A 13943-nucleotide genomic window follows, 5' to 3' on the forward strand; every position below is an offset into this window, starting at 1 on the left:
GTCGTTTATTTTGGGGCGTTATTTTTGAGCGGTTTGCCTGCATTGTCAAACTCAACGGCAATCATCCTACACAAGTTTCTGCTCTGACCACTAGTCATACGAGTTAGCATGTGGCGTGTCTATAGACCTGCATTTGCAATATGAAGAATGGAAGAAGACGACGTGACGATCAGAGAACAGAATTTCCACAGCCAAGTTCGAGAGTACATCGTAAGTACCGTAGACTGCTAACCCAGCTAGCGCCTACCGCTGTTTGTGTGATGAAGATGGGTTGAGCGAGGATCCTGCATTGTAGCGTTAACCCGGTCTACCGCTACTCAACTTCCGGTCTTGTATTTCCTATGAACTGTCAGTTAACAGTCCCCGAAACGAGAAGAACAAGCATAACACAATTAACCACAATGACTAAGAATATATATATGTAGTTTTAATGGAGAACTTGACAAAGCAATATCTGTCTCTGGCCGCCAAACCCATGCAACTGAAAGTCCCGCCCAGACCATAGTCCCGCCCTTTCTATAACGTTAATCAGTACTCCTCGGTAATGACAAAGCCGATGCACAGTTAGCATCGCTGCTAGCCTGACCTGTCAATCCATATATTGTTTAATGGAAAAATGTTAACTGTTATACACTTCACCTACCAAACTCATATTACGTACAGTAGAAATCTAAACGTTATGCGTTGTTTCGTCTTCCAGTTTGACACATATCCGTGTGGTCGACCTTCGATTACAATGTTGTCGATATAGGATTAAATATGATTATTATTCTGACCAAACGGAAGTTAGGGAAGTCGTGGATCTGGGCTTCAAATAATTAATACATACTTGACCTCTGCCTTGATACATGGTGTAACGTACGTTTGATTATGCAGCTCATATTTGAATTGCTCAATGTTTTGACAACCCTGCTCGTCCCATATAGTCTGTAGTGTCCTTATTCAGATATTTCCTTCCACCATCAGAGCTCTTATATGAATATTAGATCATGCTGTTACTGCTCATTGTGTGTAAGGTAGCACATCAAACCTTAATAAGTGTGGCAGTTGCCAGTGTATAACAGTATTATTGTTGTGTTGTATATGTATATGTTGTTAATACAGTATTGACAGCTACAACCCACTTCACACACCACATGTAAAATACTGGGTGTCAAACTATCCCAAAATATCTGGAAACCCACTTGCAGAGAACTTATTTCTAGCGATTTCTGCCTGTCTCTTAATACTAGGACAGTGCTTGTCACCAGAGAGAAGGGGACTTAGGGCGAGCAGCTTCGGTATAATGTCTTATCTCCAAACATATTGCTGGCTTGTCTTGGACACTTTATCAGCTCTACACCCTGCTGCAGGCCGTAAACTCACCCCTGCTAGCTGAGCCGATGAGACAAAGTCTCTCTCGCTCTTGTTAAATATCTGTTCACATCAGAGTTGGAGAGATAAATAGAGTGTTTGTGTTTGTATGGGGGGGCGCTTGTCCAGTGGTAGTAACTGAATTAGTCACCCTTATTTGTCACCCATGCAAGGTGCCTTGGTGTTTAGCTTTGGATATTAAGCAGCAGTGTGTGTTAGCGTGGGAGCGCTACACGCCAACTCTCCACTAGTTCTCAGGAGCAACGATATGTGCTTTATCATGAGTCACGAAGGGGGCATGACAGGGTGAACCGAGACATGATATGGGCTGTGGAGTTAGAGGCTGCTAAGCTAGGTGCTGCTGAGATAGGTGATACTATGCTTAGCACAGCCCCCGTAGTACTCTCAGAACATTGGGGAATGTGGGACATGTGGAAGGGGATCTTTCTGGGAATCCGTCCAGCCAGGGTGTCCATCTCAGCCACCTAATACACGACACCACACACATGGTTATTTACAGACACATCTCATGTGGACTAGACTTGGCCTAATTGGACACTGTGGTGTTCATTAATCAATGAGGACTTGCTTCCTTGTTGCACAGAGTTAAGAAGAGTTGTTGTTTTTATCAGGACTCCTAGGGTAAAAGACTTTCGAGTTTGCATGTTCTTCCCATGTCCTTTGCGGTTAATGTCACTTGACGTATGTGTGTCAGGGTACAACTAAGCATGTAAGGATGCTTAGCATGTTATAATGCTTTACTTAGGATATTTTGAGCAATAAGATTAGATTGTGTGTTAACATACTGTAGTATTAACAGGCTACTGTGTTTAAAAGACTCCAATGGCCAAAGAGCTGTGTGTTGTGTTTTCAGATCTGCTTCCTGCTGTTTGCGGTCCTCTATATCGTGTCCTACTTCATCATCACCAGATACAAAAGGAAGAGCGGTGAGTTGTTCCCTTGTATTCTGCTGTAGTGGGGAGATGCTTTACTGAATTACCATAACCCCTACCTACACTACTAACCCTAACTTAGTAACCCTTACCCTTATAACCCTAACTTTCAAACCTAACCCTCATAACCTGACTTGCTAACCCTTACCCTTATAACCATAAATGCCTAACCCTTGTAACCATAACTTTCTCACCCTAACCTCATAACCCTAATAAAGCATGAGAGGCGTTTGTGTCTGACTCATCCACACCCATACCTGTAATGTGGACAGTCCGCCAGTCAGTTATTGTTATTTTGAACAGGACACACCCCCAGCTGGAACCACCCCTGTGTGTTGTCATCACTAGTATAGTCGTAGTGACAGACCCTGTCCAAACCACACTCCTCTGAATCAGTTACACAACAAGCAGTAGTCATTTATTATCCAAGCTTCCTTGACAGTTTAGTCAAATGACGGGTTGTATACATCCCATCGATAAAGTATATCTTCTTCATCTGTCTTCTACCCAGTTTGATCTACACACTATCTGGGTGTGACCTAGTCAGCCCTTGGTCTAGAACCGGGGTGGTGGAGTCTGCACTAGGTTCAGTAGTGCTGTTCTATCAGCTCTGGGTGTATACTCCTGGTGTGTTGTTTACCTCCCAGTAGGCGGAGGCTTGTTCAAACACAAACCGGAACAAAATGAAACCTTTCAAGGATTGAACGTATGACACAGCTCAGTATGCATGGTTTTGTCGAGCCAGAAGGTTCAGACACAACTGTTATCATATTCAAAAGAAAACATGATAACAGTTCATCTGTTACTGATTTTACATAGAAAACGTAGAATTTCATGCTCCTCCAGCAAATGATACACATTCACTAGAGCTGCTATCATCCTAGTAGTAGGGCCACTGTGTCTGTCTCTTTGTTGGTCTATCCTCTCAAGATGTCTATCTCAGAGTGTATAGGGTTTTATAACGTGGTTAACTCTTATCTTTCTGTCTCTTCCTCAGATGACCACGAGGATGAGGATGCTGTCGTCAACAGAATCTCGTAAGTGAATCCACCGGCAAGAGCTCTCCATAGCAGGGCTCACGACAATCCATTTATATGCCCACAGAGTGATGTGATTGGCCGTAACACAGTATGCTGCGATACAATTGGTTGATAGTAGAACTTGAGATAATGCTGCCTCTGATTGAGATCCCAGCCTTTCAGTCCTGGGTCAGACTGAGAATATACAGCATTGTGTTACAGAGAGGATGTTGGATCAGAGGATATTGATGTAATGTTAGGTCATGGGTGGTTCATTTTTGATGGGATGGACAGAGAGGAGCTAGGAAGCAGATGAACCCCTGCAGCAGTAGGAGTGTTGGTGTGGCCGGTCTGGTTGTCCAGCTCCCCCTGGAGGATGAGGTGGTGGTGGTGGTGGTGAAGGAGGGGGTGGTGGGGAATGGATAGGGGGAAGGAGGAGGATGAGATAGTGGAGAATGAAGAGGGTGAAGGAGAAGGATGTGGTGAAGGAGGAGGAGGAGGAGGTTGTGAAGGAGCAAGAGGGTGATGGAGGATGAGGTGGTGGAAAAGGAAGAAGAGGGTGATGGAGGATGAGGTGGTGGAGGAAAAGGATGTGGCTGAGGAGTAGGAGTGGACCCAATCTACTCCAGTAGATGGTGTCCCATCGTACCATCTACTCCACTAGATGGTGTTGAATCTACTTAGAGAAACCGTTATCTCTAAGCTGTACTATCAACCAATCGTATCGCAGTCCATCAGATTTACATGGCAGCCTATTGTCTTCACAGCTTTTAACGTCACCACTTATCCCTATAAAGGGATTGTCTGATGTACTAGTGTACCTTCACCCTGGCTGGTTTATATATATTTTATAATGTTTACATCTGGTGCCCCCTTTAGGCTGTAACTGTACCTTCACCCTGGCTTTATATATTTCTTTCTATCAAATATAATCTGGGATAGCAGAATGTCGTGGAAAAGACGGCCTTGGCCTGGAAACCAAAAACTGCAAGGGTTCGAGCTACGCTTTGTTTCCCGTTGTGTGAATATATTCCCCCGAAGTGAGACTCATTGGCCCGAGTGGATAAAGCTTTACAAATCTCTTCTTACATTTAACTGGTGCTGGCTGTGTTTGTGCTGGCTGTTATCCAATTATGTGCTTACAGATCCCCATTCCCGGCAACAAGATATAATCTATAACGTGACGTATATCTGGCACCCCCTGTAGGTTGTTTGTGTACCTTCACTCTCAGCATAAAACGGCATATCAACTATAATGCAATGGTTCTCTGGCGCCCCCTGTAGGTTGTACCTGCTACCTTCACCCCTGCTGTATAGAGGTCTATACTATCACATGATGTTTCTCTGGCGCCTCCTGTAGGTTGTACCTGTGTACCTTCATCCCTGCTGTATAGAGTTCCATACTATAACGTGATGTTTCTCTGGCGCCCCCTGTAGGTTGTACCTGTGTACCTTCACCCCTGCTGTATAGAGGTCTACACTATAACGTGATGTTTCTCTGGCGCCCCCTGTAGGTTGTACCTGTGTACCTTCACCCTGGCTGTGTCGGGGGGAGCTGTCCTGCTGCTCCCCTTCTCCATCATCAGCAGTGAGATCCTGCTCTCCTTCCCCAAGAACTACTACATACAGTGGCTCAATGGATCCCTTATACATGGTACAACTATTGCACTATATACTGTCATTCTTAAACATTTGTCATGTACAAGCAAGTTTTTCTCAATCAATTCTGAAGCGTTCAATCACTCTGAATCAGAACAGAAAATGATATGCGTCAACAAAACACATGAATAAACACATTCCGACACAAAGAGGATGACCCTAGTTGAGTTTCTTGGCTGGGAAGAGGTATGCCGATTGGCTGAGGAGAAATCGAAATAATGTCCTTAACCCTTCTTTTCAATGTCTTCGGTTAGATAGCTGCTAAACAGTTTAAATCTGATACGACCTGGTTTGCAACACTGCACTGCTCCTTTTAGCCACCAGGGGGCATCAGCGACCAGACTTTAAAATGCCTTGATGGTCTTATTATACATCAGTATGTGTGTGTGTATATATCTAAATGTGTGGGTGTTTGTGCAGGGCTATGGAACCTGGTGTCTCTCTTCTCCAACCTGTGTCTGTTCGTTCTCATGCCCTTCGCCTACTTCTTCTTGGAGTCCGAGGGCTTCGCTGGCTCGAAGAAGGTACACACACACACACACACACACACACACACACACACACACACACACACACACACACACACACACACACACACACACACACACACACACACACACACACACACACACACACACACATTGCTTCTGTGAAATGACACATTTCACTGTAAAATCAGGACATTATAATTAATTATTATTAAAATGACTACTATTCATAAGAGTAGAGGGCCAGGAGAAATCCTGATGCTAAACTTGGAAATCCTTTATACTCATATTATTATTGGTTAAATGCTATGTCCCACCCACACAGACATTTGGCTGGGACAGATATTTATTTGGTGGTGGCAGTTAGTCTGCTAAGAACTTCTTTTATAAAGTTATCGTATTTTAACTTTAGCAGTGTTTGTCTGTCTTTACCGTAAGTATTCTATATATTTAGTGGAATATTCCAGAATTTACCACCCGAGTGGTATTTGGCCTCTGACCTTTCCCCGTAATGGTATCCCGTAAAAGGTGTGTTTGTTGTAACGATCTGTGTGTCGCCTCTACGTCCTAGCGGCTGGTATTCCTGCGTACAGACAGACACCCTTAAATAATAGCACAGAAGATAAGAGAAGATAAGGTGTTGCTTAATGCCATAGGGCACGGGTGGTCGTCTAAGCCAGAGAGGTGCAGTGCAGGATGTATACATTTCTATTATAGTACCTATACATGCAACAACAAAAAAAATGTATGGCATGGAATGTTACATTTTGAGTACAGGCTGAATGTAATAAGTGATGGTTTAATTGTAATTGTGTTGTTTTGTAAGTTTTCTACCTAAACTATCTTATTATCCTATTAATATCGTAATATTTAGAAAACTCCAATAAAGAAAATGTGTGATATTATTACTATATAAATGTTCAGTCCATCATTAGTTGGGGACCTCAACAGGGTCTAGGATGGTTGGACCGAGCAATGTCTCGGTGTACCGCCGTCGCGCCGACGCTAGCGGTCGTTGTTCTGGGTGGAGGGGGAGCATTGTCTTGGAGGACTCCTCACATGAGCGACCTGAGCGAGGATCATATCAAGATATTCCCCCCGGGGGAGGACATCTCCCGGTGGACATGGAGGCCGGGGAGCAGGTGCTGCTGACTGTCTGCCCTCTCCTTGACTTGCGTCTCTGGCTGTTAGCACCCCACCACCCCGCTCATTAACCATGAAAGAGCTCATCTGGGGGACCCCCCTCCCCACGTTCCAGCCAGGAGCTCAACGCCTCGTCCCCCTGATTTAAGACCTGAGACCCCCACACACACACCCCCCATCCCCCCTCCCCCCAGAATAAAACTTCAAAAGCGCGGGCTAATAATCGAGTTGTAAGGCTCAGCAAACTTCCTAGTTTAATTGATGACCCCCAGAAAGGAGGGCGGGGTGGGGTGTTCCCAGCACCCATAAAGCTGCTGCGACGTGACGCTACAATAGTGCCTTGCTTCTAATACACCTCTATCCTGTCTCACAGTTTGAATCCTCTCTGCTTTATGTCCCTCCTGACAAACGCACATAAAGAGCCAGAGATTAGCCCCTACTGTAGTTTACTGCTCTCTCTCTCTCTCTCTCGCTCTCGCTCTCTCGGTGTCTCTCTCTCACTCTCTGTGTCCCGGGCCGCTCATTTGTTGCGGTTGGATTTCTTCAGTAGAGGGCAGGCCTCGATCAGCTCGATCGCCCCTCTCACCAGCGGCTCTCTGGTCCTCTGCTGATCGTCCATAAACCCAGGAAGACCTGGTCTGTGTTGTGCTGCACCTACGCACTATGTGTGTGTGCGTGAGTGTTGGTGAGTTTGTGTGTGGTTACTTATGTGTGCCTCCACCCAGATTGACAGTACTCCAGTCCCGGGGAGGTGTGTGTGTGTGTGTGTGTGTGTGTGTGTGTGTGTGTGTGTGTGTGTGTGCGTGCGACAGTGTTCCAGTCCCAGGGAGGTATGTGTGTGTGTGTGTGTGTGTTTGTGTGTGCGACAGTGTTCCAGTCCCAGGGAGGTGTGTGTGTGTGTGTGTGTGTGTGTGTGTGTGTGTGTGTGTGTGTGTGTGTGTGTGTGTGTGTGTGTGTGTGTGTGTGTGTGTGTGTGTGTGTGTGTGTGTGTGTGTGCGACAGCGTTCCGATCCCAGGGAGGTGGCAGGCCGTTGGCAACACTGATTAAAAGGTTATCATGTGATCGGATTCCCAATCGGCCAATGGCAGCGGGGCGTCATGTGGTTTTATGTGGTATTTTATCATGCTGCAGTCGGGTCGCGACCGCGGAAATGATGTGAGTGATGAATCGAAGCCGTTTCATGTTGCCGTGTTTACGTTTGACGATGCACTAAAAAACGCCATCGGAATCGCGATGGAAACGTGGAGATGTTGTTTTTCTGGGGCGAGGGCCGGTCGGGGGCTCTGTCATGTGACTTGATTCATAGGTTAACAAATTGTCCAAATTGTGGATGAATGTCAGTGACTTACGGCCTGGCGTGGCAGACGTTATGATGGAGCTTTTATTTGCTGGCATAAAACGTCTCGTCTCCTCGTGGCTGTGCTAGCGGCGAAGGAGCCTTGCTAAGCTAGCCTGCCGCTCTTTAAATGTCTGCTGGTCAGGTTCCAGGAAGCCCTTTTGGCAGCAGGACGGCGGCCACACCGCGATTCTCGTCTGACGGCCGTTTAATACAGCCGCCCTGGTGTTAGCGCTGGGTCATGGACTCGCGGCGGGTGCTATCATGTCTCTATAATGGAGCGCTGTGCATTGTGGAAGGTGTAATTCACTGCCTGGGGTTGAGCTTAAGTGTCAGGTATAGTGCCTTATTAACATGCCCAGCACATCCTCCATCTATTCTCTAGCTATTATGGTGTGGCCCAGACACCAGAGTGATGAGCCTTAATGCTAATAGCATGGTAATGATTAGCTTCAATGATAGCGTCATGCTATGGAGCTGTTTTCTAAATTCTTCACTGCTGAATGTCGAGTGGGTGGCTAGCTCAAGAACCTACGCAGCTCTATGTAGCTTCTTGAACCCTGAGACCTTATAGCTTCAGTTAAGCTAACATCGTAGCAGTTTCTTCCAGATAGACGTGATTCCAGTCTGCCAGCCTACGAGCCTCGAGCGACGCAGTACCGCCGGTCGTGAAGGACGGTTGGAATGACTGTGACCTCTGACCCCGCAAGCAGGCCAACCGGTCTCATGTGGACTGAAAAAGAGTCCCCATCAATCTAGCGCTAAGTCCCGCTGAAGGCTGCGCTAGGCCTGCTAGCGCGGCGCGTCCCGCGTTACTAAGATACTGCTCTTTGTTGCTCCTCCACAATAGGAGCGGGATATTTATTTCAGATGAGCCCGCGCACGCAGGCCTGTTTCCCAGGCTGGGCTGTTTGCACACCTTCCCAGAGGTCAGCTGGGCTCTAAAGCTGCTGTGGCCGTATCCATGGCAACATATTAGCTGGAGCTGGGAATTTAGGGAGAAAAAGTGAGTTGTTGAGGATATAGACACCACCCCCACCACCACCATCCCAACCCCGCCCTCACCCCCCTCTCCTTCCATCATTGCCGGCATTATTCAGAATGACGTGATCATCTTTAGAAGATGGCTCTATTCCAGGCCCCGTTCTGCTGGGCTTTTAATTTGAAAGCGTGCGTTTTCCGCGCACGGATGTGTGTGTGTGTGACGCACACCGACCACAGGAGACAAAGACGCTGTGGTGTGACTTCTCATCAGACGACAAGCCTCTCTTCCTCCTCTCCTGCGCTCCCCTCCTGACGAAGGCCAGGTGACAGGGGAGCAGTCTTATGTTTTATCAGCCAACACCTCGTCATGCTGCCTCTGATGAGGCCGCGGGAGCAGCAAATAAAGATGCTTATTAATAGAGCTCTTATTATGAGGGCTCATGTTATAAAGAGTGCTATTACGAAGACTCTTATGCAGACTCCTGTTATGAAGCTTCTTATGCAGACTCCTGTTATGAAGCTTCTTATTGTTAGAACTGGTATTACTAGTAATGTCATTATTAGGACTCATATTATTAGGACTCTTATTATTAAAACTCTTTATTACTAGAATACTTGTTAATATGAATCTTATTATTATAACTGTTATTACTAGTAATGTAATTATTAGGACTCATATTATTAGGACTTGTATTCTTAAAACCCTTTATTACTAGAATACTTGTTAATATGAATCTTATTATTATAACTGTTATTACTAGTAATCTCACTATAAGGATTCATATTATTAGGACTCTTATAATATGACTCTTATTATGGAGACTCTTATTATGAAAACTCTTATTAATAGAAGATTTGTTATTATGAATCTTATTATTAGAGCAGTTACTACCAGTAGTGTTATTATTAGGTCTGATATTATTAGAACTCTTATTCCTAGGTAACTTATTATGATTATTATTATTAGAAATTGTATTATTACGACTCCTGTCACAAAGCTCTTTATTGTTGGAACTGGTATTATATGGACTCTTATTAGAGCTCTTATAACCATTGTTCAGGCTTTTTCTATGAAGACATCTTGTGGAGACTTGTTAAAATGCCTCAGTATAAGACTCTTATTAGAATGGTGTGTGAGGTTTTACCAGCTCCTTCTTATTGTAGTACTAGAGCTCCTCAGAAGTCTGTAGGTGTTGTATTAGTGGTTTCAGGACGCTCCCTGCTCTGCGTCTGCTGTCACCACCATGGCTTCCTCTTGAACCCTGAGCTAATAAGACCCCCGCATCTGGCACCTCACACACACACACACACACACACACACACACACACACACACACACACACACACACTAAAACACACACACACACACACACACACACACACACACACACACACACACACACACACACACACACACACACACACACACACACACACACACACGCACACAGAGAGAGAGCAGTAGAAGTAGGATGAGCCTCTGAGCAGTCCGGGCTGTGACCTGCTGACCTCTTGGGGATGGATGGAGAGAGTGGCTACGGCTACTGTTCTCTCTGTACCTTGTTCTACCTCTCTTAACTCTACATTTTATGTACTATTTTGTCATTTATTAGACGCTTTTATCCGAAGGGACACACAGTAAATTCAGATACTTGTCATTAAGTAGCAGGTTGGGGTTACAGACTAGCAGACTGCTAGACTAGACATTGGGCATCGACCATTGACTTCCTTATCCTGCTGTTTGTATGCTTCCGTTGTAGTGTTAGCCGCAGATAGCTTGCCTACTAGCTGCAGATAGCTAGCATACTAGCTACAGATAGCTAGAGTACTTGCAGCAGGTAGCTAGGGTATTAGCTATAGAGCTCTAGTGTACTAGCGGCAGAAAGATAGTGTACTAGCTGCAAATCGCTAGGGTACTATCTGCAAATTGCGAGTGTACTAGCTGCAGATAGCTAGCTTGGCTGCAGATGGCTAGCATACTAACTTCAGATAGCTAGCGTACAAGCTGCAGACAGCTAGGATAGCTGCAGATTGTTAGCGTAGCTGCAGATAGCCCTACGCACCAGGTCTCAGATCAGCAGAGTGGTGAATATTTCAGCGCGGCTATATTTAACGGTAGTTCCACATTTAGACGGGCATAAATAGACTGTTTCAGCACTCCTGACAGCCTGAGGTCTCTCTCTTTTTTCACATCTGGGAAACAGATCTTTTCAAGACCAATGATGATGTTTCTTCTTGATTTCTCTATTTTGTTATTTTCATATTTCTATATAAATAGAGTGAAGCCTGAAAGCAGGTAGGAGGTTAGGGTGGTGAAGACCTGCCTGGTTGATGGAGGTGCTAGGTGGAGTGGTGGCCACAGGGGATGGGAGTCAGGGGGATGATGGTAGTGATGCTGCAGTTTCAGAGAGTGGGGCTGATCGGGACCAGGGTGGTGGTGATATAACGGTGGGTCAGGAGGATGTGTGTGATGCAGATGAGAGTGGTAGTGAAGGTACTGATGATGGTGGGGACGGGAGTGAGGGCGTCTCTATGAATATCTCGACCGGGCTGACAGCGACTTATTGTTTCTCTTTCTTCTGACAAATGTACTTATTGTCAGGCACTTTGGATAAGAGCGTCTGCTTAATGCCCTCAAAGTAAATGGATGGAGATAATAGAATGATGGTGGAGAAGATTGATGTGAGGGGGGAGAGGATAGTAGTGGGGGTGATAGTAGTGAGGGTGGAGATAATAGTAGTGAAGGTGGGGGTGATAGTAGTGAGGGTGGAGGGGTTAGCGAGGGTGGAGTTGGTTGAGATGGCGGGGTGATAGTGGTGAGGGTGGAGTTGCTGGGGGTGATAGTATGGAGGGTGGAGATGATAGTAGCGAGGGTGACAGCCTATGCCTTTGCCCTAAATGATGTGAATGGTTAATGGGGTTCCTCTTATAAAAGATTGAGAGCTCTGGTCTTCGGGGAATCCACCTCCAGCCTGGCTGGGGCTCTAGCTTAAGGGGGACAGGCCCGCTGGGATGCCCCGCACTCTGCCTGAGGTCCTGCCTGAGAGAGAGAGAGAGAGAGAGAGAGAGAGAGAGAGAGAGAGAGACTCTCTCTCTACTGGGGTTAGTCGGTGCACTGGGGTTAGTCAGTGCACTGGGTCTAATACCAACAGGATCCAGGTCATATATAGGACACCCTTCTCTGTTTCAATCCTTATAAGTTAGCCCAAGCCGTGTAGCTACTCTACGAGCGGCGTCAGACAGCCTTCTATTCATCCAGATTATTACAATTCTTGTACTTTTTCTGATGGACGTCTCTTTCCTGTTAAGACGGCTTCTTGAAGCAGTTCATCAAGTGTGCACCAGGTGGCGCTGCAGACCCTGGCCACTGGGCCCCTGAGCGCTCACTGCAGGATGTTGGTAGCAGCAGGGTGTTACTACTTTGTCATCTCCAGTCTCTCTACAGAGGGCTGTAGGTTGTGTAGGGAAGACCCCTTTTAGAGAGGCGACATGCTGCACTACAAATTAAATGGTTCTGCTTCACAGACCTACCCTTTACTGGACAGAGGGGTGGAAAGATGGATAGATAGCAAGATATAGGGATAGAAAGGAGGTTGCTTTAGAGGTACTCATCCAAAATGAAATATAATGTTGAATGGACTGGTTAAGACTGAAGGACTGGTTTAAATAACTGGTTAGAGGACTGGTTCTGACTAAAGGAATGATTTAGAGGACTGCTTAACAGGACTGGTTCAGATGAGGGAGACATGTTATGAGTACTAGTTTAAAGAACTGGTTTTTAGAGGACTGGTTACGAGGACTGGATTGGACTAGAAGTCTTGTTTAGACGAGAAACCTGGTTGAGAGGACTAGTTGAGATGACTGGTTTAGGCTAAAGGACTGGTTAAGAGGCCTGGTTCAGAGGACTGGTTTTAAGGACTGGTTTAATGGACTCCTTGTTATTACAGGTATGCAACCAGCCCTGACGAGGTCATTTGGCAAACTAATGCCATTTCCACCCAATAAAAAATATTTCATTCAAAAAGAGAAGGGCTTCAAAGGGACTCCATTTATGTATCTGTTGGCACAAACTAAACAGCAGCCACATAGCCACTTAGCCATGACGCTAGCTGCTAACAAATTGCTCATGTGAACCTAATTTAAACAGCGCAACGCTAGCACAGAGCCGTGCTAGCTTGCGTCGGGTCACCTCCCAGACATGTGTACGAGAACGCTATCCATCTCAGCCCCGACAGCTGTGTGTGTGTGTGTGTGTGTGTGTGTGTGTGTGTGGTGTGTGTGTGTGTGTGTGTGTGTGTGTGTGTGTGTGTGTGTGTGTGTGTGTGTGTGTGTGTGTGTGTGTGTGTGTGTGTGTGTGTGTGTGTGTGTGTGTGTGTGTGTGTGTGTGTGAGTGAGTGTGAAAGAGACTGCGGTTGTGTGTGTGTGTGTGTGTGTGTGTAGACAGGTAGAAGAGCACTTTATTAACCACTCAGTGTTTGGTGACCCGGAACATCCAAATTACCCCCACCCCAGTGGTGGGTGGTGGTGAGGGGGGTGGTGTTAAGAGAGCTGCTAACCAGGGCCAGGTGGAGCTCTGCTCTCCATCCCAGACAGTAGCTGGCCGGGCCGCCCCCACACCACCCCACCACCACCACCACCACCACCTCCCCTCCACAGACTCCCCACCCCCAATTACACCGCCTTTTTTCGCCCACTACCTTTTCTCCTCCTTTTCCCCCCCTCTACCTTTACACCACCTCTTCCCCATTACCACCACCACCACCGCCTCCACTCCACCCAACCACCGTCTCCCCTCCACCCCTTTCTCCATCAATTACCTCATTCCAGTCATCTTTGTTTGACTTATTTAACGACGTATGTCAACAAACACGAACCATTCTGTTTACAAGTTAACGAGTCCAAATTGAACAAGGTGGACTTCCTCCGATGACAACCCGTCCATACCGACATACGACCAGTCACGTCACATGTTTTTTTATAACATGCCATGTAAAGCCTACCACACGC

The 13943-nt window shown here is 46.3% G+C and overlaps 1 protein-coding gene across 2 annotated transcripts in view; it reads left to right on the top strand.

The window, feature by feature from the left end:
* The first annotated feature begins 17 nt into the window (after positions 1 to 17).
* The window catches only part of lmbr1 (limb development membrane protein 1), a 32381-nt gene continuing 18455 nt past the window's right edge, over positions 18 to 13943 (top strand). For both annotated transcript variants that reach the window (XM_030348819.1, XM_030348820.1), the window contains exons 1-5: positions 18 to 210; positions 2228 to 2300; positions 3304 to 3343; positions 4840 to 4979; positions 5405 to 5508. In XM_030348819.1, the coding sequence (XP_030204679.1) occupies positions 148 to 210; positions 2228 to 2300; positions 3304 to 3343; positions 4840 to 4979; positions 5405 to 5508 (420 nt within the window). In that variant the 5' untranslated portion in view covers positions 18 to 147. The remainder of the gene's footprint in view (positions 211 to 2227; positions 2301 to 3303; positions 3344 to 4839; positions 4980 to 5404; positions 5509 to 13943) is intronic.

The sequence above is a fragment of the Gadus morhua genome, chromosome 23 (assembly GCF_902167405.1).
Source record: "Gadus morhua chromosome 23, gadMor3.0, whole genome shotgun sequence".
In the NCBI taxonomy this organism is placed as follows: Eukaryota; Metazoa; Chordata; class Actinopteri; order Gadiformes; family Gadidae; genus Gadus; species Gadus morhua.